We start from the raw sequence: 24,882 nt of genomic DNA, 5'->3' as shown, positions 1-24,882 counted from the left end.
TTGCAGGTTGGGAAAGCCTCGCTCCACATGCTTCCCATTTAAACCTCCCCATTCAAATCTTCACTGTGAATTCTGGGGATGTTTTTCTTACATGGATGGATGCACACAGATACAGTAAAGCTGTTCTCAACACTTGCACTCATTCGGCTGTTCTCTTTTAATTGCACAAATTGTCCAGTTCAGTTCCAGTGTCTGACTGTAAACCTGCCTCCTGACAGGAAGTTGGAAGATTCTGGAGGTGTGGGAGTCGGCTCTTCTGCAAGCCTCTGCGACCTTCAGCTGTGTGTATCTTAATAGAAGTTTATTTCCAGAGTAATAAACAGCAATCACTCGTGGCAAAGACGCTCCAGAGCAAATCTGATTTGTCCTCATTTTTGTGCATGTTGTGGGTCAGACGGCCATCAGCTGGATTCTGTTACCAGAAGACATAAGGTGATACAAAGCATTTGATCAGACCGTTCTTTGTCTCTGCAAGAGGTCGGCTTTGAGCGTCAAGATCATTATTCAATCCAGGATCGAAGAGCAAGGAGAGGAACTTCATCTTACATTCAGCAGGGGTTGTTGCTGGTTAGATCGGACACAAGGGTCTTGCGCTGCTGACCAATAAGCAGAGGAATTGAAGATATTAACGGTTGTCAGGCTGAATAATTGCTCGTGAAACTCATTCTGGTGAGCCGGAAAATAAGAAAGGAATCTGAAAGTTAGAGTGTCCACAGTTTGGCAAAGTTTCCAAAAGGTGCGGACACACCAAACCGACATCAAACTAGCGGCAACGAAAGCCAACTGTTGCGTCGTCTACGTCGCCTCACGTCGCCCTGTGTCAGTTGCATTTGAACACACTACACGGACTACATCCGACGGCCAAGTAGCACGTACGTTCTGCGCCTGCGTGAGAGAGAGCGGAGTGAGAGAGTGGTACATCCTGTCAGCCGAGGGGTTTCCTATCTGTGCAGCTGAGCACTGCAGCACCTCCACGGACTATTACATCCAGACGGTCCCGGTGTTTCCTCCGCAGGCTCCACTTCACTCAGCTGCCCGATAAACCCGCTGCTTCTTCCCACTTTAACCTGAATAACAAACCAGGGCTCGGTGCTCCGGTTGGATCCAAATGGAGAGCCGGGGCTAGCTCAGAGACTAGCGGAGGCTAACTGGCTGTGCTTCCCTCCGGTCATGCTGCGGCTAACGCTCCGCTAGCCGCTCCCAGCTAGCTCCGGTTTGTTATTCAGGTTAAAGTGTGAAGAAGCAGCGGGTCTGTGGGGCAGCTGAGTGAAGTGGAGCCTGAGGAGGAAGCACCGGTTAGCCCCGGCTTCACTACAGGCAGATTCACTTGCTACAGGGGCGAGGAAATAAAACCTGAACAGCCAATCAGAGTGATCTCTCTCACCGACAAGCTCCGCCGCTGATTCAACATGCTCAATCGACCGAAAAGCCGTCGATGGTGCGGGACACACCGCAAAAACTAGGCTGACAGACGCTCACCGACGGCCCGACTTTGGTCGACGGCTGACCGTCGGCTTGGTGTGTGAGGGCCCACTTAAGTTTATTTGCTCCCAATCCCAAACTCACGAACGCTGCAGTAGGGTATAAGGTTTTCGTTCAATGTTTTGTTCAATTGTACTAACTAGCTTAGCTCTGAATACACACAAAGGAATTTTGAAAGAAGCACAAGTGCAGCACGCTCATGATGTCAGAGGGCTGGGATTGGTTGAATGCAATGTTGATCCAGGAGCATGTCCTGCTTGGCAAAACCACGTCGTGCCTCACCCCAGCAGGTGGGATCTCTCGCGAATACCACCTGTTAAACAGAGGGGGCAAAAATGACAACTAAGAGGGCGACCTCCCTTGAAGCTTTGGCCCGGTGGACAGTTGATGACAGCTGCACTCATTGCGTTGCTGTGCATGTAAGCGTTACAGCTGGCGTAAAACATATGATCGGCTAGGTTAAAAAGAGCCGATCCCCGATGCCTTGATCAGCCCCGGTACTGATCTCTGAGATCAGATCAGGACATAATGGATCTTCTTTCATACAGCTGAAGTGGATGTCTTCTCTGCATTTGGAGTAATAATTATTTTAATGAAACGTCTTCTCTCGACAGTCTGCTGCACAGCCTCAGCTCTGACGGCTCTCATTTCCTGTAGAAATTATCTCTTGCCTGGAAACATTAAGTTATTAGATTTTCAACGTGATGCTGTTTGAAAGTGAGGTGATGTCACTGTGACTGCTGGCCCTCGTGCAGCTGTGGGCCATTGTGCTTATTGTCCATATTTGGACACCGGGGTTGTGTTAGTTGTGTCTGGAACGTGTTGCAGAAGAGTGGGCTCATCCTCACAGACTTTTTTTAACACATGTTGATGGAGCAGCTCAGTCGGGTCAAAGGTCGGCTTTGTTTGTCTTAAACCATGAGTTAGTGCTCTTGGAGCTACATCAGGAAAGGTTTTGGTATGGAAGGAATCAAACCCTGATAGAGGCATTTAAACTCTGCTATACCCTTTATTTTTAACGTCTCTTATACGCATGTTATTTTATGGATTAATAAGAGCATTAAGTGATGTCAGCGATGTTTTCCTTGCAGTTCTCCTGCAGTGTGTCAACTTTCAGAGCCAACTTCAGCCACAGCAGATCTTCTCCGAAAGAAAGTGAAGGTTTCTACGCAGGACTGAAGGTAAACATTCTTGTCTTGTGTTTTAACTCCAGAGTGTTTGAGAGCTGTACGTTCAAACTTACCTGACGGCTCTTTGTCTCCTCTTTCCCTTCAGTTTTCTCCAGACTCGCTCCACATCGCAGAGAACAGTAAAGAGCACGAGGTGACCGTGCACAGCACAGTACCCATCCCCTGCTTCGACCCCGACCACGGCCACCAGTGTGGAGTCCCTCTGGCTCTGAGCGTCCACGACCCAGGTCAGACCTGCAAGAAACAGGAGATAGTGTTTGAGTATTTTGTGCAGTTGTTTGGGGACAGAAAATCCCAATTTTGGAAACAGGATGGAGCTGGGTGGGATGGGCCCGCAGCAACCACGGCAGCTGACCAAACATACCACTCTATTCACCTTAATATCCCCTTGATTGGACAAATATATTCAAATTTGTGACCAAAACAACGTAAGAGAACTGGAATTCTTTGTTTTTACAGATAAATGATCCTTTAAAAGAAATTGCCTTTGCTAAAATATGCATACGCTGTTATGAACATCTTCGATTAGCTCACGAAAGACTCATCAGAACAGCTATTTCATGTCTTGGGTTCCTCTTCTGTTATGCTCTGACTTGTCCTGCACATCATCACATCAAAGCCAGCTCAGGAAGACATTATTACAGCTCTGCAGGCAGCTGTGTGCCGTCCGTTAACACTAACTCACCGCTGTGTTGACATTTGCAGACAGTCTCGGACATGAGGCCCCAAATGTGGCGCTGTCCGCCTGCCAGGTGGAGCTCCAGCCCAGCGCCTGCAGCCAAGGCAGCTGCGGCCAGGTGAGCTTTTTTGTCACCGCCGTCACCGATTTCACACGTGATGGGAATCGGCTGAGTCTGATCGGTGTTTTACCCGGATCGAGTGCACCGAGAATCTGGAGAAGCTACGCCCCGACGTCTCTGAAAGTGAGTTGAAATTAAATTTCTTGGACCTTTAAGGATAAATGTATATAAATCTGATGCTTTCACAGGAGGAATTTCATCTGAAGGAAAAGCTGTTCAGTGCCGTTTGAGAGCGTTCAAGAGATCCTCAAGGGTTTCCAGGGGTTCAGGAAAACAGTCAAGTCATTCTTGAGGGTGTTCTAGGGATCCTGAAGAGGTTTTCATCGGTCACTGAGGGATCCTTGAACACGTATTAGTGGACCATAATGAGAATCAATGAGTACAGGAGGTTGAGGGGCTTTCAGAGATCTTTGATGACTATCCTGGAAATTCTGAGGAGGTTTCAGGTACCCCTTGTCCACCAAATTAGCTCTGGTTCTTGAACCAGTTCCATCAAAGATTCTTGGACAGCACATTGTCCGTTCGACCTCGTCACATATCGATGTTTGGTCATGGGACGTCGTTCTGGGACACCATATAAAGTTCTGCCTGTTACTGTTGCATCGTCTGTTTTCAAAATACACTTTTGTTTTCACAGGAAATTCACAGTTTACATACATTCTCTTTCAAAATAAAAGCACTATATCGGTACAACATGGCAAATTGACATTTTATTCCTTTAACAACAAACACACATGGTTAAGTTTGGGCAACAAAAACGCATGATTAGGTTTAGGCAACAAACACACATGGTTGGGTTTAGGCAACAAAAACGTGGTTGGGTTTAGGCAACAAACACACATGGTTGGGTTTAGGCAACAAAAACGTGGTAAAGTTTAGGCAACAAAAACACATGGTTGGGTTTAGGCAACATAAACACATGGTTGGGTTAAGCAATATAAACACATGGTTGGGTTAAGCAACAAAATCATGTGGTTAAGTTTAGGCAACAAAAACATGTGGTTGGGTATAGGCAACAAAAACACATGGTTAGGTTTTGGCAACAAAATCATGTGGTTAAGTTTAGGCAACAAAAACACATGGTTGGGTTAAGCAACAAAATCATGTGGTTAAGTTTAGGCAACAAAAACACATGGTTGGGTATAGGCAACAAAAACACATGGTTGGGTTTTGGCAACAAAAACCTGTGACTAGGTTTAGGCAACAAAAACACATGGTTGGGTTTAGGCAACAAAACTCTTGGTGGTTGGGTTTAGGCAACAAAAACACATGACTAGGTTTAGGCAACAAAAACGTATGGTTGGGTTTAGGCAACAAAAACACATGCCTAGGTTTAGGCAACAAACACACATGGTTGGGTTTAGGCAACAAAAACACATGACTAGGTTTAGGCAACAAAAACATATGGTTGGGTTTAGGCAACAAAAACACGTGGATGGATTTAGGCAACAAAAACACATGTTTAGGCAACAAAAATATGTGGTTAAGTTTAGGCAACAAAAACACATGCCTAGGTTTAGGCAACAAAACATGTGGTCGGGTTTAGGCAACAAAAACACGTGGCTGGATTTAGGCAACAGAAACACATGATTGGGTTTAGGCAACAAAAACACATGATTGGGTTTAGGCAACAAAAACACGTGGATGGATTTAGGCAACAAAAACACATGACTTTTGCCGCCTTAACCTTCGTTCTTGTCCAGTTGCGTTTCCCCGATGCCGCCGAGCGCAGCTAAACAATAATGATGACCGGCTGCGTATCATACCGACCTTAAAGGATGGCTTTTATCGTCAGTCTGTGACACCACAAGTCACTGCCCAATACCAGATTTTGATGACTTCGGAGTAAGACCAGGTGGTCTTGGAACCTTGATGCTACCAGTTTTGAGCGGAACCACTGATATCATGGATGTGTCATTAATGGAGGGTGCTGCACAATACACAACAGAAATAAACAGTAGAATCAAAAATGCGGATTACATTTTTTTTTTACCCAAAAAACAAACATGGACCAACTATTCATGAGACCACTGCACACATGTCGCCTTCTCCATCCTCTCTTTCCAATCCATTCCTCAGGGTCATTGAACAAATAAAAGCAGTCTTTGCGTAACCAGGGCTCTTTTTGGATGCTTCAAAGGTAATTAGGTGCCATGGATTCTTGATGTTAGGGTGCTGTGGTATGCAAACTGCATAGCACAAAGTCGTTAAAGGGGTTCCTGGACCAGTTGAGGGTGCCCAAAGGGTCTTTAGGGAGGTTCCAGTGGTCCTTGGGGATTCCAGGAGTGGCATCCTGAACTTCTTAAGAGGGCACCAGGGTCCCAAACTAAATGAACAATGAAGAGCAATGTGATATAATTATCTAACTATTACTTTAATTAGAAAGATGGCTCTAATCACAGGTCTGTCTGTTAGACTGTTTACATGTACACACAGTTATATGGTGCTTTATAAAACTGGAAGGGACTGTGGGGGTTGAGGGCCAAAAGTGTGCCTGTTTGATGAGTCGACATCATGTTTAAAGAGCGATGTTCTGAGTAGTCATTAGCTGCCTCCACACAAGCCATTACATTATGTAAGACATGATGTCAGCCCTCCAGACAGTGTGTCTCTGAGGAGCCTGCCGAGAGGAGTTTTCCCATCTGTACTGGGTGAAAACATCAAAGCTCAAGGTCAAGGGGTCACAGCATGGAGCCCTCCTTATCTTTGTTCTCCTTACCATCTTCCCCCAGGTCACGGTCCAGGACGTTCCTACTTCCATCTGCTACTCTCTGACTGACCCACATGTCATTACACTAGACGGCAGGTAATTTACCCATTCATCAGTTATCAGCGGCCGTCAAATGGTAATTTGAGTTCCAGTCTGGCTCAGACGTTGATATATCTGTATGTCCTTCTCTCATTCTGCTGTGCAGGCGTTATGAAAACCACCAGACCGGCACTTTTGTCCTCTACCGGAGCCTCGTCAGGGAGTTTGAGGTCCACTCTCGCCAGTGGGACTGTGGCAGCCGGCACTACGCTGTCGCCTGCAACTGTGGGCTAGCAGTGCGAGAGGGAAACGATCTTGCCATCTTTGACATGTGCAACGGCCAGCCGCAGGAAACCAGGCCACAGCTCACCCTGAAGAACCTAGATGACAGGGAGGGCAGTGGAGTCAGGGTGCTGGAGTCCCACCAGGGGAAGAAGGTCACCGTAGGTATCCGAACATTTTCACACCGGTGCAGAATTGTTTGGAAAATCAGTCAATGCTGTGCCTCCAAATCAAATGCATGAGGGATCTTGACTTTAAATACATCCATCATATAAATTTGATCAAGAATGCGCCACTCTTTTAGGGTCTAAATGTTCATTTCTCCTGCATGAGGAGATTATGTTAATGCACTGCTGGATGTGACTCTCCTCTTGTAGTTGATCTTTCCCTCCGGGGCCTTTGTTAGGGCCGATGTTGGCGATTGGGGGATGAGCCTGTCCGTACGGGCGCCCAGCGTTGACTACAGCAACACGCAGGGCCTCTGCGGCACCTTCGACCGCAATGGCAACAACGACTTCCACGGCTCCGATGGTGGCTCCTATGGTCCTGATGATCTGCATCGCTTCATAGAGAGCTGGAGGTCAGTCTGAGACAAGTAAAGATTAAAATTGATGTGATTGTTTTGGACCTGAAAAGGCAGATTCTTCACAGAGCTTTTTGTTCCTGTGGTTTTCCTTTGTTTTGCGCGTGTGCTAGGATAGCACCCGGTGAGAGTTTATTTGACAAGACACCTCCTGGGACGACGCAGGAGGTCAAGAGGCCCTTCTGTCAGTGCCAGAAAGGATACAGCACTTCCCATCACACCGGCAGAGGGATGAGGAACTTGTACGATCCTTCCGCTCACTCCGACTGCATAGCATACAGTAATGTGGATTATACATCTGTGTTCCCCTCTATGGACACAACAGTGGAATACATCAAGAGTCCAGAGAGGGAGGAAAGCATCCTGGATATGTCTGCCTTTAGAAGTCATCCTCTGGAGAGGAGGCACCTTGGGTTTCACACCGGGAACAATCAAAACAGTGACGGTGGTCTTGAACTGGATGGTGAGTTCAGGGAGGATCTTCTGCTTTCCACTGACAGGCCAAAGAGACAGGCGTCATTTGAATTTAAGCCTGTTTTCACGACTCAGAGCCTCAGCCAGGCCGATCTGGAGAACCTAGCCTACTTCTTCCCTGAGGATCACTTGGCGGAAGCCCGGCCGGAGGTGCAGCCTGAGTGGCCCACACCGAGCGGCCTGACCTCCACCAAAGCTCTGGAGGTGTGCCAGATCGCTTTGGCCAACTCCACCGTTGGCGCCGTGTGCCGAGGGCTACTGGGACGCCGTCTGGACGAGGCAGTGGATCTCTGCATTCTGGACCTGCAGCTCAAAGACGACCTGGGCTGGGAGGAGGCGCTGCTGCCGTACCTGGAGAATGAGTGCGAGAGGAGGCTGTTGGAAAACAGGACCCTGAGAGCCTTGGAGGTGTCCGGTCGTCCAGGAACGTCCAGGGAGGTGGTGACAGCACTGCGCTGCCCCAACTTTTGCAACGGAAATGGAGAGTGTACAGAGTGGGGCTGCCAGTGCTACCCCAGCCACAGCTTCTACGACTGCAGCCTGGCCATCAGTGAGTACCCAGAGGCTCTTGCTCCAGTCCGTAATTGGTAAAGAAGGTCAATGATTATGTTTTGCTACAGCTGTAGAATCATTATAATCTCTCCTCTGATAGGCCAGCCATTAGAAATAACAGATTTGGAGAACGGTGGACTGTGTGACATCCGCACCTTCAACTGTCGCAGCGTTCGAGTGTTTGGCCTCGGCTTCATCGACTCTCCTGACCTCAGCTGCCACGCCAACAGACTTAAGGTAAGGAAAGACAAAGTCAAAGGTCAGGCTGAATGCCTTCAAGAGGTTTTCACGATATGTCCTCTGAACTGCGTTAATCTGCCCCCACAGTACATGAACGCAGTTTGGGTTCCAGGGGAAAAACAGAGAACAAAAGCCACCTTCCTCAGCTCCAAGGCTTTAGACTGCGCCGTGCCATCTCTGAGCAACACAGCCGTCAACACAGAAGACTTCATGATGGACGACAAACCATACGCACGCTGGGAGATTAAGGTAACGTCTCAGATCTTTTCTTGTTTGTCGGTGGATGTTTAGTCATGTCATGTCAGCTCCTCTCTTTCCTGTCCCAGGTCACCAACGATGGCTCCCAGTACAGCCAGGCCAAGGTGCTGACGATCTACGATGGCGTTTGCCAGGTGTGCGACGCATCGCGCTCAGGACTCTGTAAGTTAAAGGTAACTTGCATACAAAAAAGAAACGTTTTCCTCCATGTCCAGTTGTTAATCTCCTCCACATCATAAACTGTATAAAATAATGGACGTAGCAGGTCACTTGTTGGGAAAATTTGGACTCACTGGTGTTTGTGTATTTGTGTAACAGAGTTAGGAGACAGATGTGATTCAGTGGTGTTTAGAGGAAAAGTGCAGCGAAGCGTTTTATATGCTCTGTTAGGGCTGCAGAATCAGCGCTCTGAACAATTTGTAACTTGTTGAATGACTAAACCAGAGACGGTGTGATTTCCCTTCCTCCAAACATGCAGCAGCTGGCTTTTTAAAAACCCAACAAAGGTGCAGAGGGGGCCGTGTTGTTACTGGAAGTGCTTTTTATGGGAATGGAGACAGGACAACATGCGATTGCAGACACTCAGAGATCTGCATGTGCCTGCCAAAGCTGAACTAAATTGAATTAGCTGAAGCAGAGATGGAGCAGATTTCCTGTTGTGTACCTGGCTCCTCCAGAGAAACCCACTGAAGGAAAATAAACAGCTTGATGAAATATGTTTATATTGCTGTAATTTCTGGAAGCTGCTTTGGCATTTTTTAAACAATGTTGTAAATATAAGTACGCAAACAAACCTTTTGCATTTTCTGGTTGCCAGGAGAGGACGTGTAACATCGACGGGATGTGTTTCGCAGAGGGAGACTCCAATCCCAGCAGCCCCTGCCTCCTCTGTGACCCCGACACCTCCAAATTCACCTGGTCTGTGAATCAAGGTACGACAAGAGATACGTCATCAACAGAACCATACATAACTTGCCCTTGGTGAATCCACATAGTCAACAGGTTATTAGGCAAAAAACTCTTGAGGGAGCTATGGTGTTATGGCTTTTCTTTTCGTCCAGCACCTGCCTTAAAGAGTTTTGGGATGTACACGTCTGTTATGTCTTTTATGTCATTAATTCGGATTGTTTACTCATAACAGTCAAAAAGTTGAGTGTGGAACACGAGACACTTGTCACCCTCAATGGTCGCCATCTCGGTTATGTAGCAAAAGGGGTGGGGACCATGAAACTCTTAAGTACATGGTTTACACAGTGTACTACATGGAAGTGTATGAATGGAAATATCCAATATTGAGACACAGCACTTATATAAAAGTATAAGTAAACCCTATGGCCAAAAATATGTGGACAAGATTGTCCTGTCTCCCTTTTAGCCTGCCGACTGTATTTAAAGATGGGCAATGCTTCTCCACTCTTCTTCCAAACTTGCTGCAACTTGCTTTCTCTAAATATCAGTGTTATTGTCAATACTAAAAAATTGCGAAACCCATAGTTTCAATGATGGGAAATCCTAAAGCATACAGCGAAATTTTTATTTCCTTGGTCCTGACCCCCAGACGGAGTTGCCAAAACACCACTAGGATGTAAGACAACTTTTAGAAAGTACATTTAAGCTTGGACAACTTTAGTCAGAGAAAACTTTATTTCCATTTGCATTATCATATTTGGCGGTATGGCGCTGTTCTGGGGCCTCTCTGCCTTTCCTAGGTCTATGCAGAAAGCCTAAGGCAGAGAGAGAGCACACCTCTCTGCCCTTCCATATGCCTACATGGAAAGACTTTCTACACACGTACATGGAAAGCCTATGGCAGAGAGAGAGCACACCTCTCTGCCCTTCCACGCACCTACGTGGAAAGACTTTCTACACGCCTACATGTAAAGCCTTATGGCAGAGAGAGAGCACACCTCCCTGCCCTTCCACGCGCCTACATGGAAAGCCCGAGGCAGAGAGAGCAAATCTCTCCACCCTTCCAAATTCCTACATGGAAAGCCTAAGGCAGGGAGAGCAGCAGCAAAGACCCCTCTGGGTCAATGACAAACAGAAATGACATTGACAAGTCAGACACAGCATGAAAAGGAGGAGCTGGGGTGGAGGCAGGTTGCGAAGCAGCTTCCAGAGTGGACTACGTGGAAAGACTTTCTACACGCCTACATGTAAAGCCTTATGGCAGAGAGAGAGCACACCTCCCTGCCCTTCCACGCGCCTACATGGAAAGCCTGAGGCAGAGAGAGCAAATCTCTCCACCCTTCCAAATTCCTACATGGAAAGCCTAAGGCAGGGAGAGCAGCAGCAAAGACCCCTCTGGGTCAATGACAAACAGAAATGACATTGACAAGTCAGACACAGCATGAAAAGGAGGAGCTGGGGTGGAGGCAGGTTGCGAAGCAGCTTCCAGAGGAAGCGGCAACAGTAGGCAGGCCAGAGCAGTTTAAACAGGTCGCCCTGAATGAGATTCTCCAATTGGTTGCATAGAAAGGAATCATGTGATCTATCAGCTGACTCCCTTCCATCAGCTGATTGAGTTGCTTGAGATCAGCTGATGTAGCTGGGATGTGAGCTGCCTGAACAGTTGGTCTATATCTCAGCCTTTTGTTGATTTCTGTGAAGAAAACGGAATAAAATTGCTATTTTAAAAGTTCGGATTACTATTTAAGACATAAAATTTAACAAAAAAATAAACTCAGGTTAAAGGCAGGGTGGGTTTGTTATGATTGTTATGCATTGAATATAATATGAAATCCATACAATATCTCACTTAGTTCGGCGTTGGGTTGGGAACCAGTGTTTCAGACCTCCAGGAGGTGTTTTTGTCTCAGCTTGTAGCCCACTAATGATGAATTACAGGGAGAACAGCATTTATCTTACTGCATGATTGCCGTGACAGTCGTGGTTGGCTGTTAGCGAGGTAGCTGTCCAACTGTGGTCCTGTTTGTCCCCATTAGCAGATCAAAGGAGCGGAGGTTTAGGTTTCCCAGCATGCCCTGACCTGTCGCTTAACCACTCTGAGACAGAGGGGAGCAGCAGGGGTAAATCACATGGTTTGTTACTACGGCTACACAGACTGACAGTAATTCTTAGTCACACTCAACGAAACACGCTGAGCACTGCGATAAATGCGCAGGATAACACGTCGTTTAGTCCCACATTAAAACCTGAATTTCCTCAGGGCGGTAATTTTAAAAGGTTTCTCAACAACAATGGTACTCTGCAATGGCATACAAGTATCTCACCAAGTTGCCCGACGTAGTTCTAGACTGTGAGGTTTGGAATTCAGTAATAGCAATAATCGTATTAATCAGTTTCTTAACATATGACTGTCATGCTGAGCAGGTGTTCCCTGGGATTATCATCACTTTCCTCCTGTTGAACATCTGTGGGGGAGAGCGTGATCTCAGGAAGTGGATGCTACGTGATCTGGTTGACATGGCCGTCGAGAGCTCAGTTTGGAAAGAAAAGCTGGAAACACCTCCAGATATGGACATGGGTGTTTACAATGGCTCTACCAGAACAGCCTGGAGGAATGTTTTTGTCAAAGCAAGTCACATGGAGTTTATTTCAGGACAGGAAGTAGATTCTGTCATAAAACACTAAAACTTGTAGTTGTCAGTGTAATGGTAAATAAGAAAGGAACAACTATTGCCATGTTTTCAGGTTGTCCGTCTATCTGTTCCATTCTCGTCAATGCAATATCTCTTCAAATGTGGCACAGATGTCCACTTGGACTCATTAGGATGATTAGATTTTAGGGATCATGGGCCAGCGGTCAAGGTCATTGTGACCTCATCTGTCTCATTCTTGTGAATGTTATATCTCAAAAATGCCTTCAGGGTATTTTTTCAAATTTGGCACAAATGTTTCCCTGGATTCAGCAATGAACTGGTCGAAAGGCCAAGATCACCGCAACCCTATATCCATCACATTCCTGTGAATGTGATATCTCAAGGACACCTCGAGAGAATTTTTAAAAAATCTGGCACAAACATCCACTTTGCGTCAGACATGAACTGATTAGAATTTGGTGGATAAAGGTCAAAAGTCAAGGTCACATGATATCTCAAGCGGGCCTTTAGGGAATTTCTTCAAATTTGGCACAAACATCTATTTCGACTCAGGAATAGACTGATTAGACTTTGGTTGTCAAAGGTCACATTGACCTTGCGTCTGTCTCACTCTCATGATCATGATATCTCAAGAAGGCCTTGAGGGAACTTTTTTCAAATTTGGCACAAATGTTTCCCTGGATTCAGCAATGAACTGGTCGAAAGCCAAGATCACCGCAACCTTATATCCATCACATTCTTGTGAATGTGATATCTCAAGAATTTTTAAAAAATCTGTCACAAACATCCACTTTGCGTCAGACATGAACTGATTAGAATATGGTGGTTAAAGGTCAAAAGTCAAGGTCACATGATATCTCAAGCGGGCCCTTAGGGAATTTCTTCAAATTTGGCACAAATGTCCACTTGGACTCAAGAGTAAACCGATTAGAACTTGGTGGTCAAAGGTCGAAGGGCAAGGTCACGGTGACCTCACAAAGCATGTTTTTGGCCATAACTCAAGAATTCATTCACTAATTATGACAAAATTCCACACAAATGTCTAACAGGATAAAATGATGACATTTTATATTCAAAAGGTCAAAGGTCATCTTCACTGTGACATCATCGTGTTCTGCAAAAACACTTTTCTGCGCATTATTTAACGTCATATCTCAGGAACAGAAGTGGAGACATTTGGTCAGATACTGAACTGGTGACTAATCTTGAACCTGTGCTGATTGTATAGATCTTCTGTGTGTGAAGCATCCATGTTTTCACTGACATGGATGGAGACTGTAATGGCAACTTGACGGTTTTGCAGAGGCGGTAATTCTATTGTTGTTGAAAGTATGTGGTATTTGTACACGTTTTTCCTCCTCTGCCCTCAGTCAATGAGCCGCCGGCCTTCCACCAGCCTCAAAGCGCCCTCCGGACATTTACCGGGGAGAACTTTGTCTTCCAGTTTGCAGCATCAGACCCCGAGGGCTCGGCACTCCTCTTCCAGCTGGAGGAGGGGCCAAAGGGTGCCGTCCTCTCCCCTGCCGGCCTTCTTATCTGGAGGGTCCCATCTTTTCCTGAGGAGGAGGGGCGTCAGTCGAGTAGCTTGGTTCGCTTCACGCTGTCAGACGAGTGCAACGCCCAGAGCGCCTCCACCGTGAAGGTAAGAGCCGCAGAGGGAGAGATCAGGACGATAAGAGGGAAAGGTGCAGGAGACAGTAGGATTTATGGGAAATGTGGTCTTAATTTTAGGAGACATTAACGCCCACAGTACGGCATAAGTGGGAGGATAATAATGCCTCAGCAGTGTCGCTTTCTTTCCCATCTGTAACACAGATTGACGTGGTGCCATGTGGGTGTAAGAATGGAGGTACCTGTGTAACGGACGTCAATTTTCCAGCAGGCAGTGGGAAGTACCTGTGTGTGTGTCCTGAGGGTAGGCAGGGCGACCTCTGCAACGAAGATGTGGACGAATGTGTGTCGGCCCCTTGCGCAGTTGGCAAGTGTATTAACACAGCCAGTGGGTACAGGTGCGAGTGTCCTGTGGGACTGAGAGGTAACAAGTTGGTGAAGGCCACTAAAATCCATCTACCTGAATCCACAAAAGTAGAGCCTTTGATTTTTGAAGCTCACAGAAAGCAGGTTATGTCGAGCCCTTCTGGCATCACGTATTTGCAGGTGTAGAGGATCAATGTCATGTCAGTTATGGTTTATGATCGCATAAACTGTTTCGCTGTGTGCGTGTTTTTGGCAGGTATAACGTGCCTGGAAGACATCAATGAGTGTGAAAGGAAGCCGTGTTTCCCAGGAGTCCAGTGCATCAACAGCTTTGGCTCCTATGGCTGCGGGCCATGCCCCACAGACATGATGGGTAATGGGACGATATGCACAGGTAAGCATGAGCCCACTGCATTTTTTATCAGGACGGCTGCTAAGACAATTTTCATATATTAATAAGACCATAAAGAAATGGACTTAGCCACTGTGACGTCAACAATCAGTTTGTGAACTCTATAGGTCGGTGTTTTGGCCATCGACCACAAGAGGGTCGAGATTACCCTAGTACTAGCTAGCTACTAGCTGCTAGCCTGGTTAGAAAAGTGCACTTCCAGCTAAGGTTAACGGGGATAAGATAAACCTAACGCTAGCTGCTATCTTGGTTAGCAGAGTACAGCTATGGTAAACTGTGATAATGCTCATGCAATATTCCTTAGCAAAAACAGGCTTAAAACCATTAAAACAAAATGAAATAATGATTCTAGGGGACTACAAGCTAGCTACGATGCTACGTTATGATTGGCCAGTCTGCTTCCGGGGGCGGAACTTAGCAAAGGGTCAATTACCTTTCATGAACCTAACACACGCTGAAATTTTGACAGCTATGATCACGCCTATACTCTGTGAATTTGGGGTTATGCTATGTTATGTTGTCGCTATGGTTGCGACTTGTCAACAAACAGCAACCACCTGTCACTCACGTCATGCCCTTATTTATGCGTACTTGTAAGCCTTAATAACATTTAAATAGGTGAGTTATATAAAAAGCTATCCCCTGTACAGTTGTCATGGATGTTGAAATTAGCCGTAGAGACCAAAACTGTTTTGTACCAGGCTGTAAACATGTTTATTTCTGCTGTAACGTTGGACATTTTAACATGAGTGTCTTTCGGAAACTACTTTCTTTTGGAGCCACCCTCGTGTGGCCATTAGAGGAACTGCAGTTTCTGGCACTTCTGCTTTGGCTTCACTTTTTAGGCCTGAAGGCTGCAGCTTTGTTAAACAGCAGCAGCACATACTGTATCTTGTCAAAGTACTTTTAAGCAAGGCAATGAATAACCTGCTTGTGTTCTTACCACAACTTGCTGTGGAGAAACATACCAGTTAACAACTAAAAAGCAATAATAATTTGAAGAGATATTCAGTGTCAGGTTTGATCTGACGGCCAAAGAACATAAAACAAAGTTTGACCATTACGTCATGTGAATACAACGAGAACATTAGATTCTCCTCAGGTTTATGGGATGATAAAAAACTGAACAGATGTCAGTCTGAACAAATGATTTCACTTTCACATATATTCAATTTTAAGACTGTTTTGTTAAGAATAGGTGAGATGTTTCCCTCAGTTTCCGATGCACTTGTAAAAACTATTTGAAACTATTGCTAATGTTTTCACAAAAACATGAATTTAAGATTGGTATGATAAAATAACTTTCCATGGAACTGTGCATACACAAAACTAACTTCGCAATCAGCCGGGTTCTGATTCTGATACGAGATAGTTCCTACCCCCAAACCTGACTCTCATTAACAAGTTCATCAGATACTGCTGCTCTTTTAAAGTGTGCAGCCATTCTGTAGTTTTAAGGTCTTGCATAACACATAAAAATCTACTTTTCTATGTAATTATTTGCATGTAAGATATCTCTGCTGTTGCACAATCCCTTTGGGTAAGAGCATCAGCTAACTGCCCAGAGCATGAAGGTGAATTTGTTCGTCGCAGCCATGCGTCTCCGAGGAACACTCAGCAGGGATACAGTGCTGAATGGAAACCAGATGGCTGATGGCAGCTGATACCGCCGCCTCCCTCCATGTGCTCTCTTTGCATTGCAGTGAGTGCTAACTGGAGTTAATGCTTTGAAAACACAGCCCGCTGCGGGAGGGAAAAGCTGCTTCAGACTAATCATGTTTGTGTACATGCATACGTACAGACGTGAATTCACACAGTAAACACTAATAGTTGTGATACTAAATTATACGTCTGATATTCATAAAGCTCCTGGTGTTGCGTGGCTGCAGCTGCTTCACAGCTCCCAGCAGCTAAGAATCTTTTCTTTTCCAAACTAGAGCTAATATGTAGCTTGTTAAAGTTGGTTTTAATTGTATTTGCCAGTGGTTAGTTGCAGACACACTTTGTTTTAAGCTAAAGCAAGTGGTTTTCTTACTTTCTGCCAAAAAAAAGGTTAATCGCTAATAAGTCCCTCGTTTAATTAGTCTCGAACATGACGTATCATCTGAAACATGGAAGTAGCTACATGCCCATTAGCCCACAGCGTCATTAACAGGCGGCTCGCTCAGTGTGTGACGTGCACTTGTAGATAAAATATAGGCCTATATTAATGAAGGTTCATTAGTACGGTTTTGTATTTCTCTGTAATGTTACTGATACTATTCTTTCTCACACCTTCAACTCAAACCACCAAAATATATCATTTAATCATTAAATTAATATCATAAACATGCGGGAGACTAGTCCACTGATGGCCCTAAATGACGACTCTTGGCTGACTAGGAAAATTCTTAGTTGGGGGCAGCCCTACCTGGTTTGCCGCTAGCTGCGGTGACAGGTTGACAAAGAGAACAAAGTTTGTGATTTGCTGCACAAAAAGTTCAACAAGGTGATGGTGGAATTGGTTTTTGAGTCACTTGCGACAGAAGAAAATGTTGGCATTGTACATTTCTGCAAACCAAGAATGTTACATTTGCACATTTCATATGTACAGTATAAACGTTAATGGGATGGTGGATGGTGCGTCACCTAGGTGAGATGTGCCAAGCTTTGAAACCAACAAAAAGGCGACACTAATTGGTTTTCGGCAACACTTTGCGGCATTTCCACCAGTGTTTGTGGCACCAAACCTGAGTGTTTCTTTTTTATTTTAGATTTAACAAACAGTAACCAAAAAAAGAAAGGGAAGGGGGGATGCAAGGGTGACATTAAGAATGTTACGTAACATACATTACATCTCATACATTTGTTGTGTAAAAGCCTTTTAAACTGTGGCTACTGTTGTAGTGTACAGACACTGAGTGTGTTTACATGGACAGTTTAATTCCCTTTTCATTCGGAATGAAAGTTCATTCCTGTTAAAAGTGATCTTGTAAACACCGAATTCGGAATGAAAATGGCCAATGTGATTGAAACTTCAATCCGATGTAAGGGGCTGGAATATTCTGTTTCTAATTCCCAATGAAAGACTTTCTCGCGCTTGTACACACTCATTCCTCTTTAAGTTCATTCCGGTCTTTCTGCACATGCTCGTTTCCTTGCCCTTCTGGCGCAATGACGTATATAGCGCGCATAGCAACGGACTGAGATAGAGCAGTCGGACTCGTTGCACTCACTGGTTTCCATTCGCCACAGCACGGTCTTCTATCTCCCTTCTTTGACCTTCTACCTCCCTTCTCCTCCTCAACAGATGAAGCATTAGCAGAACAAGGTTGTTGTCATACTGCTGCTTCAAGAATATAAGCAAAACAAGCCCGAAAAAGGCTCTAAGAACGGCGTCGTCAAGCATCTTGTTATCCAGAGCGAGGACTACAGTGTTTTCTTCTGGTAAACACGTAACATCCGCCCCGCCCCCTATCCAATCAGAACCCTTCCCTGCCCCAAACCTTGCGTGGACCCGAATACAGGCAATTAAAAGGCGATTAAACTGATCTCCCGTGTAAACCCTCATTCAGAATGAATATTTCCCATGTAAACTACCTGGGAAGACTTTAATTCCAAATGATTTCATTCACATTTATTTCATTCTGGATGAGAAGCCATCATGTAACCGCACCCAGTGTCCTAGTGGTCTTCTTCCTTATCAACGTCTCTTAACAGGCATGCTGCCTGTTCTGTGTTTAGCAAGTCTGGGTATTCCTTCAGCCAAGAGTCCCTTAGAATTAGTTGTTTAGTAGATAAGTAACCCAACTTCCATAGGCAGTCGACAGTGACTCCAACATTATTGTCCAATTTCAGGCCCAGCAAGCATGCTTTGGGGCACACTGGGAAATTAACATTGAATAAACTCTGACATGAGCGATATTGCTTCTAGCTGTTTCTTAACAACACATTGCGGTGTTTCCAAGTGACATTGGAGTCCCCCAAAATGTTTTTTAAAGCCGAAACATGATCTTTCCCCACCCATAACCAAGTGGCTTTTGTGCCTAGTTGAGAAACCTTAAGTTTCAATATATCCACACAAATACAAGGTACCCATGGTTTGCAGAGATGTACATTGCCAACACTTTACTTTTCTAGCAACTGCATTGGAACTTGTGTATTTAGCATTTAAGCCTGTAAAACAAACCTGGGCTGAATAATAGTTGCAAATAATCTCCAGCGTTCGTGTTTACATTGGGACTTTCTACGGTAAATGTCAATGGAGTTGCAGCTTTCTTGCCATTCCACTGTTGTCCTTTGAGTAATCAAAGAGCCTCAAAACCTGGCGTGTAAGCAGGCTAAAAATCAAACCGAGGTGTATGTTTCAAGACGCTATCATCCCTAATGGAACATTTGGCTCACAGCAAAGCACACAGCGTAAATTACTGTCACTAATGTAGTGTGTGTCATTTTTATGGAGCTCTGTAAAGGTACACTCCTGAGGACAGGTCCTTGGATTTCCTCACCCCTTTTGTTCCTCTGCTTACTCTTCAGCCCTCTTATCATCTCCAGCAAAGGGACTTTGGTTTCACTTATTTGACCTCTTACTGAGCCCTTCACATCAGGGCTGCAGTCAAAAGCACGAGTCAGGGCTAAGTAAAATCAAATTCTATAAACCAGTCCCGGAGATGTATTTCGAAGCCCTTAATTGCAAGCAAGTGTCTCAAAGTGTGTACAGAAAACCCAAACTAGAATCAGGGTAAGAACAAACGATAGTAAACTATATGCTATTCAAGACGACGGCAATAAACAGTATGTCTCTCCAAACAATTGGAAACAGCAACCAACCAATTAATCAAAAGTTGGATAACCACACAGAAGTAAAGTCGAGTCACAAGAGTTTCGTGATGATTCAATCTGCCTCTGTTGTATCAGAACGAAGCAGGAAATGTTGGCCGAGCCAACGCAGGACAAATCAGAGTCAGGTTTGTTTGACTTGCTGCCATGTCTGCAGCATGTCGACGTCAATCACTGAGCGTTTCCTGCTACGCTCGTGGCTTGTAAATGTGTTGATAGGCTGAGTGGTAGTCATGCCTCGTTGAGATCTTTACACAAACTGGCTCCGAAAGTCTCTTGCTGAGCGTCTGTCTTATTAAAAAAAAAAAAACTTTGACCCTTCCAATTTTTTTGCTGACTCTTCCTTCCTGTGATTTCTATTTGTTCCATCCTCAGTATGTTCCTCCATTCCTTTTTGCATTTGGTTTCCTTGCAATGTGGGTGTCCTAGAATTGAATTATATGGCAATCCAAAATATAATCTGTGTTTTTCTTCAAACAGCAGTCGTGAGACCGGTCCCCATCTCCCCCACATCTGCTGCTCGTACGACGGACTACAGGATACCAGATGTTCTTTTGCAACCGCCCAAAATAAAGACAGACACATTCCGGAAGACCTCAAGTGGCAGCTCCCCGCAGACGAGGGCTGAGGCGGGGAGGACAGTTCCAAGGATTGACCTGAACCGATCACAAACTAAGACCCCCACATGGGGACGGATTCCAGGAATGAGCCTGAACCCAGCGCTCACGAAGGCAGAAACTAACCGGAGCGTCACAGCAGCAACACCAGTTGTGACCCAAACAAAGACTGATGCTTTGAGAAAAGGCCAAGGAAAACTTAACCCATCTTCAACTAACACTTTCAAGAACATCTCAGGAATTATACCAGACCAAGTAAAGCCTGATCAGCCCAAAATCAGCATCGCTATTGCCAAGACCTCCACTGTAGCCCAACCATCAGGAAGTGCAGCTTCAGGTAAGATTTCAACAGTGTCCTCCAACTGTATTTATTTGTTCAGAAACTTTAATTTTTTTTTTGGGTTGTGTCTTTCAGGATCTGGTCAGTCTCTGGCTGTGAATGTGTCGGCGACGTGTGCCAGCAGGCCCTGCTTCCCCGGGGTTCAATGCATCAACCGCAGGCCGCCGCACGTCGGATATGTGTGTGGCCGCTGCCCGCCTGGCCTTCACGGCAACGGACGTGTGTGCATGAAGAACGCTAAGGAAGGTAAGGGACTTCTGACACCTAGTTATGACACCTCCATTGGCATAAAAGGCAATCCGATTAAAAATAAAAGAACGCGTACATGAATTTTAACAAACATGAAGATCCAGATTTAATGCAAACATCTGTCAGTAATATGCACACTGTGGGTTACTTTAAAGATCTTTTATTCTGTTCTTATGATGTTCTGGTTTTCCTGATGTTGTTTTATGTGTTTTTCTTGGATGGAAGGAACGCCATTTATTACAGCGGATAAATCACTTTGAGTGGCTGGAGACGGCCTGGATGTAATAACCACCTTTGGTACTTGGCTTTTTGAGTCAGCGCCCGGCCGCAAAGTTTCGACAGAAGACTGCTGAACGTTGTTTTCTCACGAGGGGAGCAGAGGGTCCTAATTACTCAGAGGAGACAGAGTCATTCCAATTTAAACCTTTTTACTGTGGATCGTGCTGATCTGGGAAGGCACAAAGCAGAACAAAGTGTTAATGCAGATGAGTCAAGAAGCCGCAAACAAGACATGGCTTGTTTAAATCAGTTTGCACTGCTTGGAGAGATGTTCTCAACTTTTTATTTGTTCCTCACGCTGATATTTAAACAGATTTCCTTCATCTCACACTTTCAACTTTATAATTATTCGCTATTTTTGCACAGCACACATGCACTTAACGCTAAACACTGTCTCAGCTGACTAAATTAAAAGCAAGAATCTTGTAAATTGCTTGTGTGTGGCCAGAGGCACTACTGTTTTCAACTCTCAGGTTGTCTGTCCGTCCATCCCATTCTAGTGAAGCTGATATCTCAAGAATGCATGGTGAATGTTTGTGCCAAATTTGAGGAAATTCCCTCAAGGTGTTACTGAGATGTCATGTTCACAAGAATGAGATGGACACAAGGTTACACAAGGTCAGGTTTGTGCCAAGTTTATTCCCTCCATGCATTAATTCTATAGTAAAGGCCAAAAACATGTTGTGTGAGGTCACACAAACATCCACTTTGATTCAGCGATTAACTCATTTGAAGTTTTTGGTCAGAGGTCATGGTCACTGTGACCTTGTATCCATCTCATGGTTGTGAACCGATATCTCAAGAACACTTTGAGAAATTTTTTAAATTCAGATTTGGCACAAACGTCCACTTGGACTTAACGATGAACCGATCTGTTTTTGGTGGTCGGTCAAAGGTCACTGTGACCTTCTCTGTCTCATTCTTTTGAACACAATATCTCAAGAAGTTCCTTGGGGGAATTTTTTAAATTTTGACACAAATATCCACTTAGACTCTGCGATGAACCGATTAGAATTTGGTGGTCGTAGGTCACTGTGACCCTGTTCGTCGTAACACAATATCTAAAGAACACCTTGTCCTCAACTTTGGCACAAATGTCAACTTGGAGTTAATTATGAACTGATTCGAAGTTGGTAGTCAAAGGTCAAGGTTACATCTCAAGAAAGTCTTGAGGGAATTTCCTCAAATTTAGCACAAACATCCACTTGAAATCAACAGTGAACTGATTAGCATTTGGTGGTCTAAGGTCAAGGTCATCGTCACCTTGTCTGTCACATTCTTGTGAAGGTGATATCTCAAGAACGCCTTGAGGGAATTTCCTCAAATTTTGCAAAAATGTTCACTTGGACTAAACAATGAATTGATTAGACTTTGGTGGTCATAGGTCAAAGATCAGTGTGACCGTGCATCTGTCTTATTCTTGTGGACACAATATCTCAAAAAGACCTGGAGGGAATTTCTTTAAATCTGACACAAACATCCACTTGGACTGAAGAATAAACTGATTAGAATTGGTGGTTGAAGGTCAAAGGTCACCGTGACCTCACAAAACGTGTTTTTGGGCTATAACGTAAGAATACACATGCTAATTATGACAAAGTTTTACACAAATGTCAAATGGGATATCATGGGAAAAAGATGACATTTTATATCCAAAAGGTCAAAGGTCAGCTTCACTGTGACATCATAATGTCCTATATTAAAACACTTTTCTGTCCATTATTTAACGTCATATCTCAGGAACAGAAAGGGAGACATTTGGCCAGATATGGAATCAGTGACTCTAATCTTGAAGCTGTGCTGATTGTATAGATCTTCTGTGCAGACGTTCATCTTTCTTTTAAACTCATATGGAGAGGCTTTATTGAGGATGTACTGTATGCAGTGCACATCAGGTGCCACTGGGGGTCAGTGGTAGAACAGGCAGCTGAGCTTGCAAATATGGCGACTTCAAGTGGTGGGGATAACGTTAGGGGACTAATAACAACCAGCCCGCAAAGGCAGAGAGAGATCGCAGGGACAAACAGCATATTTTAGGTCGGTAACGCTGCAGAAAAATTGCGTCATATACCGTATACTCCAGTGAATCTCACAGGAGTATGATATGAAAATATAAGTACTGCCCCAAGCCTAGTGGAGAAATCCAAAGCTCGACGAGCTAGCTATGGTTGCTAAACTGTGACTAGATAATAACTGTCTCGGGGGAGGGGTTAATTTGCCCGAGGCACTGATGTCACCTCCTGTCTTTCCTCAGCATCCAATCACCTTCCTCAGCAGCAGACAGTAAGCAAGACTGGCCGATCCCCCTATGGAAGCAGCAGCAAAGTCTCCCAGCTCCACCTGCCCAACCTGCCCACCAGGCACGGCATCAAACACCTGTCCTGGTCCGTCACCAGAGCGAACCGAGACAACGCACCACGCCAGGTTCCTGCTTCAGGGAGGGGAGGCGGGACGGGGAGGAGAGAGGCAGTCACTGTTGGTTCCAGAGATGTTCCCAGAACATCAGTCGGCGCCCTCAATACTCACATCACCCACCACAGTAGCAACCTCAGAACCGATGCCAGGACATACACCAGATCCAGCACGACTGTTTCCAGAGAGTTTACGGTTCCTCACGTGACGGTCTCCAAGGTGAGTTTTTGTACTGTGTCGTCTTGATGTTTAGGTAGCAAGAACATCCAATCACCTTCATTCTGTGTTTACTTCCCAGCAGTCTCAAGGAGCATTGACCAGTGTCACACCATCTAAGGTAACACTGCCCGCACCTCACGTATCCACTCAGTCTGGCAAAGTGGGGCATTCCAAACAGACAACCCAGCCCCAGCTTAACTCCGTGGTATCCACCCACGCCAAACCCTGGACCCCTCCAAGACATGCCTTCCCACTTACTGCAGCCCTCACCGCTCTGTCCTACTCGCTGTCTGAGTCAGAGTTCTCTGCAGATGGAGATGAGGGTGAGACGAGATCCGAAGGCCCAGATTTGCCGCAGGTGGTCCCGGCGTTGCCCCTCACAACACCGGCCAAGACGGCGTACAGCGCCCCGCTACAGAGAGCTACCTCCAACCAGCCGGGGTTTAGGAGAGGTACAACAGCAGACAAACATGCGACGACCTGTGCCGACCGGCCGTGCTTTCCTGGTGTCCCGTGTGAACCAACCGTGGACGAGGGTTTCCGCTGCGGGAGGTGTCCTGTGGGATACACCGGAGATGGACGAGCCTGTCGAGGTGAGGCTTCATGTCTTCAACAATGTCGTCAACACTTGATAATAGTGCAGAACATCCGTCACCTTTACACAGATTTAACATCTGCGCTGTCGGATATTCAAGCTGTTTGCAGGCATACATGTGGCAGGAACATGGAGTGTGCTCGGCCCAACACGTGCCGCTGCAAACCAGGCTACACTGGATCTGACTGTCAGACAGGTAAACACATAAATGGCTTATATTGTAGATATTACTTCTCTCTGGGTTGTCATATCGATGTTTTAATTTGTTATTTTTGTTTATCCATATTTTCTCAGCAATCTGTGAGCCGGACTGTGTGAACGGGGGAGTGTGCATTGCTCCGGGTGTGTGTCAGTGTCCCAGAGGGTTTCATGGAGAAACCTGTCAGGAAGGTAAAGCTAGCCTCATTTTCCCAGTTACTCTTCAGCACACTGGTTTTCAAAATAAGTCTACAAACATCTAAATTTTCCCATAATATTACAAATTAATTTCAGAAAGAAATAGTTTAATAATTTTCTTAAAATATATGTTTTTTTCTACTTTCAAAACAAGATGACATCACATCGCAATTGATTTCTTATATGGTCTTCTGCTCAAGGCATGCTACTGCAAGTGTTTACAGTATGGCTACATATAGCTACATGCTAACATCAGGGAAACGTTGCCAGTTTTGTAAATTTCTCCCTGATTTCGGATCAGATTCTTTATGCAACATGTCCAGTTGTGAAGATTTTGGTTTAGAAGATTTTACTGGCAATTTATTACGACAGAAAGTGCTGCTATACTCCGGCTT

General features: G+C 45.2%; 2 protein-coding genes across 5 annotated transcripts in view; one reads left to right on the top strand and one right to left on the bottom strand.

The window, feature by feature from the left end:
• The window catches only part of kynu (kynureninase), a 75,847-nt gene extending 72,982 nt beyond the window's left edge, over positions 1-2,865 (bottom strand). For both annotated transcript variants that reach the window (XR_004501050.2, XM_033616038.2), the window contains exon 1: positions 2,726-2,865. The gene's annotated coding sequence lies outside the window, so the exon portion shown is untranslated. The remainder of the gene's footprint in view (positions 1-2,725) is intronic.
• The window catches only part of LOC117250060 (von Willebrand factor D and EGF domain-containing protein), a 49,062-nt gene that overhangs the window by 13,036 nt on the left and 11,144 nt on the right, over positions 1-24,882 (top strand). Inside the window, exons 6-25 of one of the 3 annotated variants that reach the window (XM_033616035.2) lie at positions 2,574-2,663; positions 2,758-2,899; positions 3,378-3,595; positions 6,205-6,278; positions 6,388-6,664; positions 6,881-7,083; positions 7,200-8,110; positions 8,213-8,349; positions 8,440-8,601; positions 8,679-8,783; positions 9,428-9,542; positions 13,544-13,815; positions 13,989-14,208; positions 14,407-14,544; positions 19,864-20,334; positions 20,413-20,583; positions 23,120-23,496; positions 23,576-24,089; positions 24,192-24,287; positions 24,386-24,481. In XM_033616035.2, coding sequence (XP_033471926.2) covers positions 2,574-2,663; positions 2,758-2,899; positions 3,378-3,595; positions 6,205-6,278; positions 6,388-6,664; positions 6,881-7,083; positions 7,200-8,110; positions 8,213-8,349; positions 8,440-8,601; positions 8,679-8,783; positions 9,428-9,542; positions 13,544-13,815; positions 13,989-14,208; positions 14,407-14,544; positions 19,864-20,334; positions 20,413-20,583; positions 23,120-23,496; positions 23,576-24,089; positions 24,192-24,287; positions 24,386-24,481 — 4,789 coding nt within the window. Of the gene's footprint in view, positions 1-2,573; positions 2,664-2,757; positions 2,900-3,377; positions 3,596-6,204; positions 6,279-6,387; positions 6,665-6,880; positions 7,084-7,199; positions 8,111-8,212; positions 8,350-8,439; positions 8,602-8,678; positions 8,784-9,427; positions 9,543-13,543; positions 13,816-13,988; positions 14,209-14,406; positions 14,545-19,860; positions 20,335-20,412; positions 20,584-23,119; positions 23,497-23,575; positions 24,090-24,191; positions 24,288-24,385; positions 24,482-24,882 lie in introns of all 3 variants that reach the window. The other 2 variants (XM_033616036.2, XM_033616034.2) reach the window with 2 other exon arrangements.

Source organism: Epinephelus lanceolatus, chromosome 24 (assembly GCF_041903045.1).
Source record: "Epinephelus lanceolatus isolate andai-2023 chromosome 24, ASM4190304v1, whole genome shotgun sequence".
Lineage (NCBI taxonomy): Eukaryota > Metazoa > Chordata > Actinopteri > Perciformes > Serranidae > Epinephelus > Epinephelus lanceolatus.
This window is presented reverse-complemented; position numbering and strand designations above follow the sequence as displayed.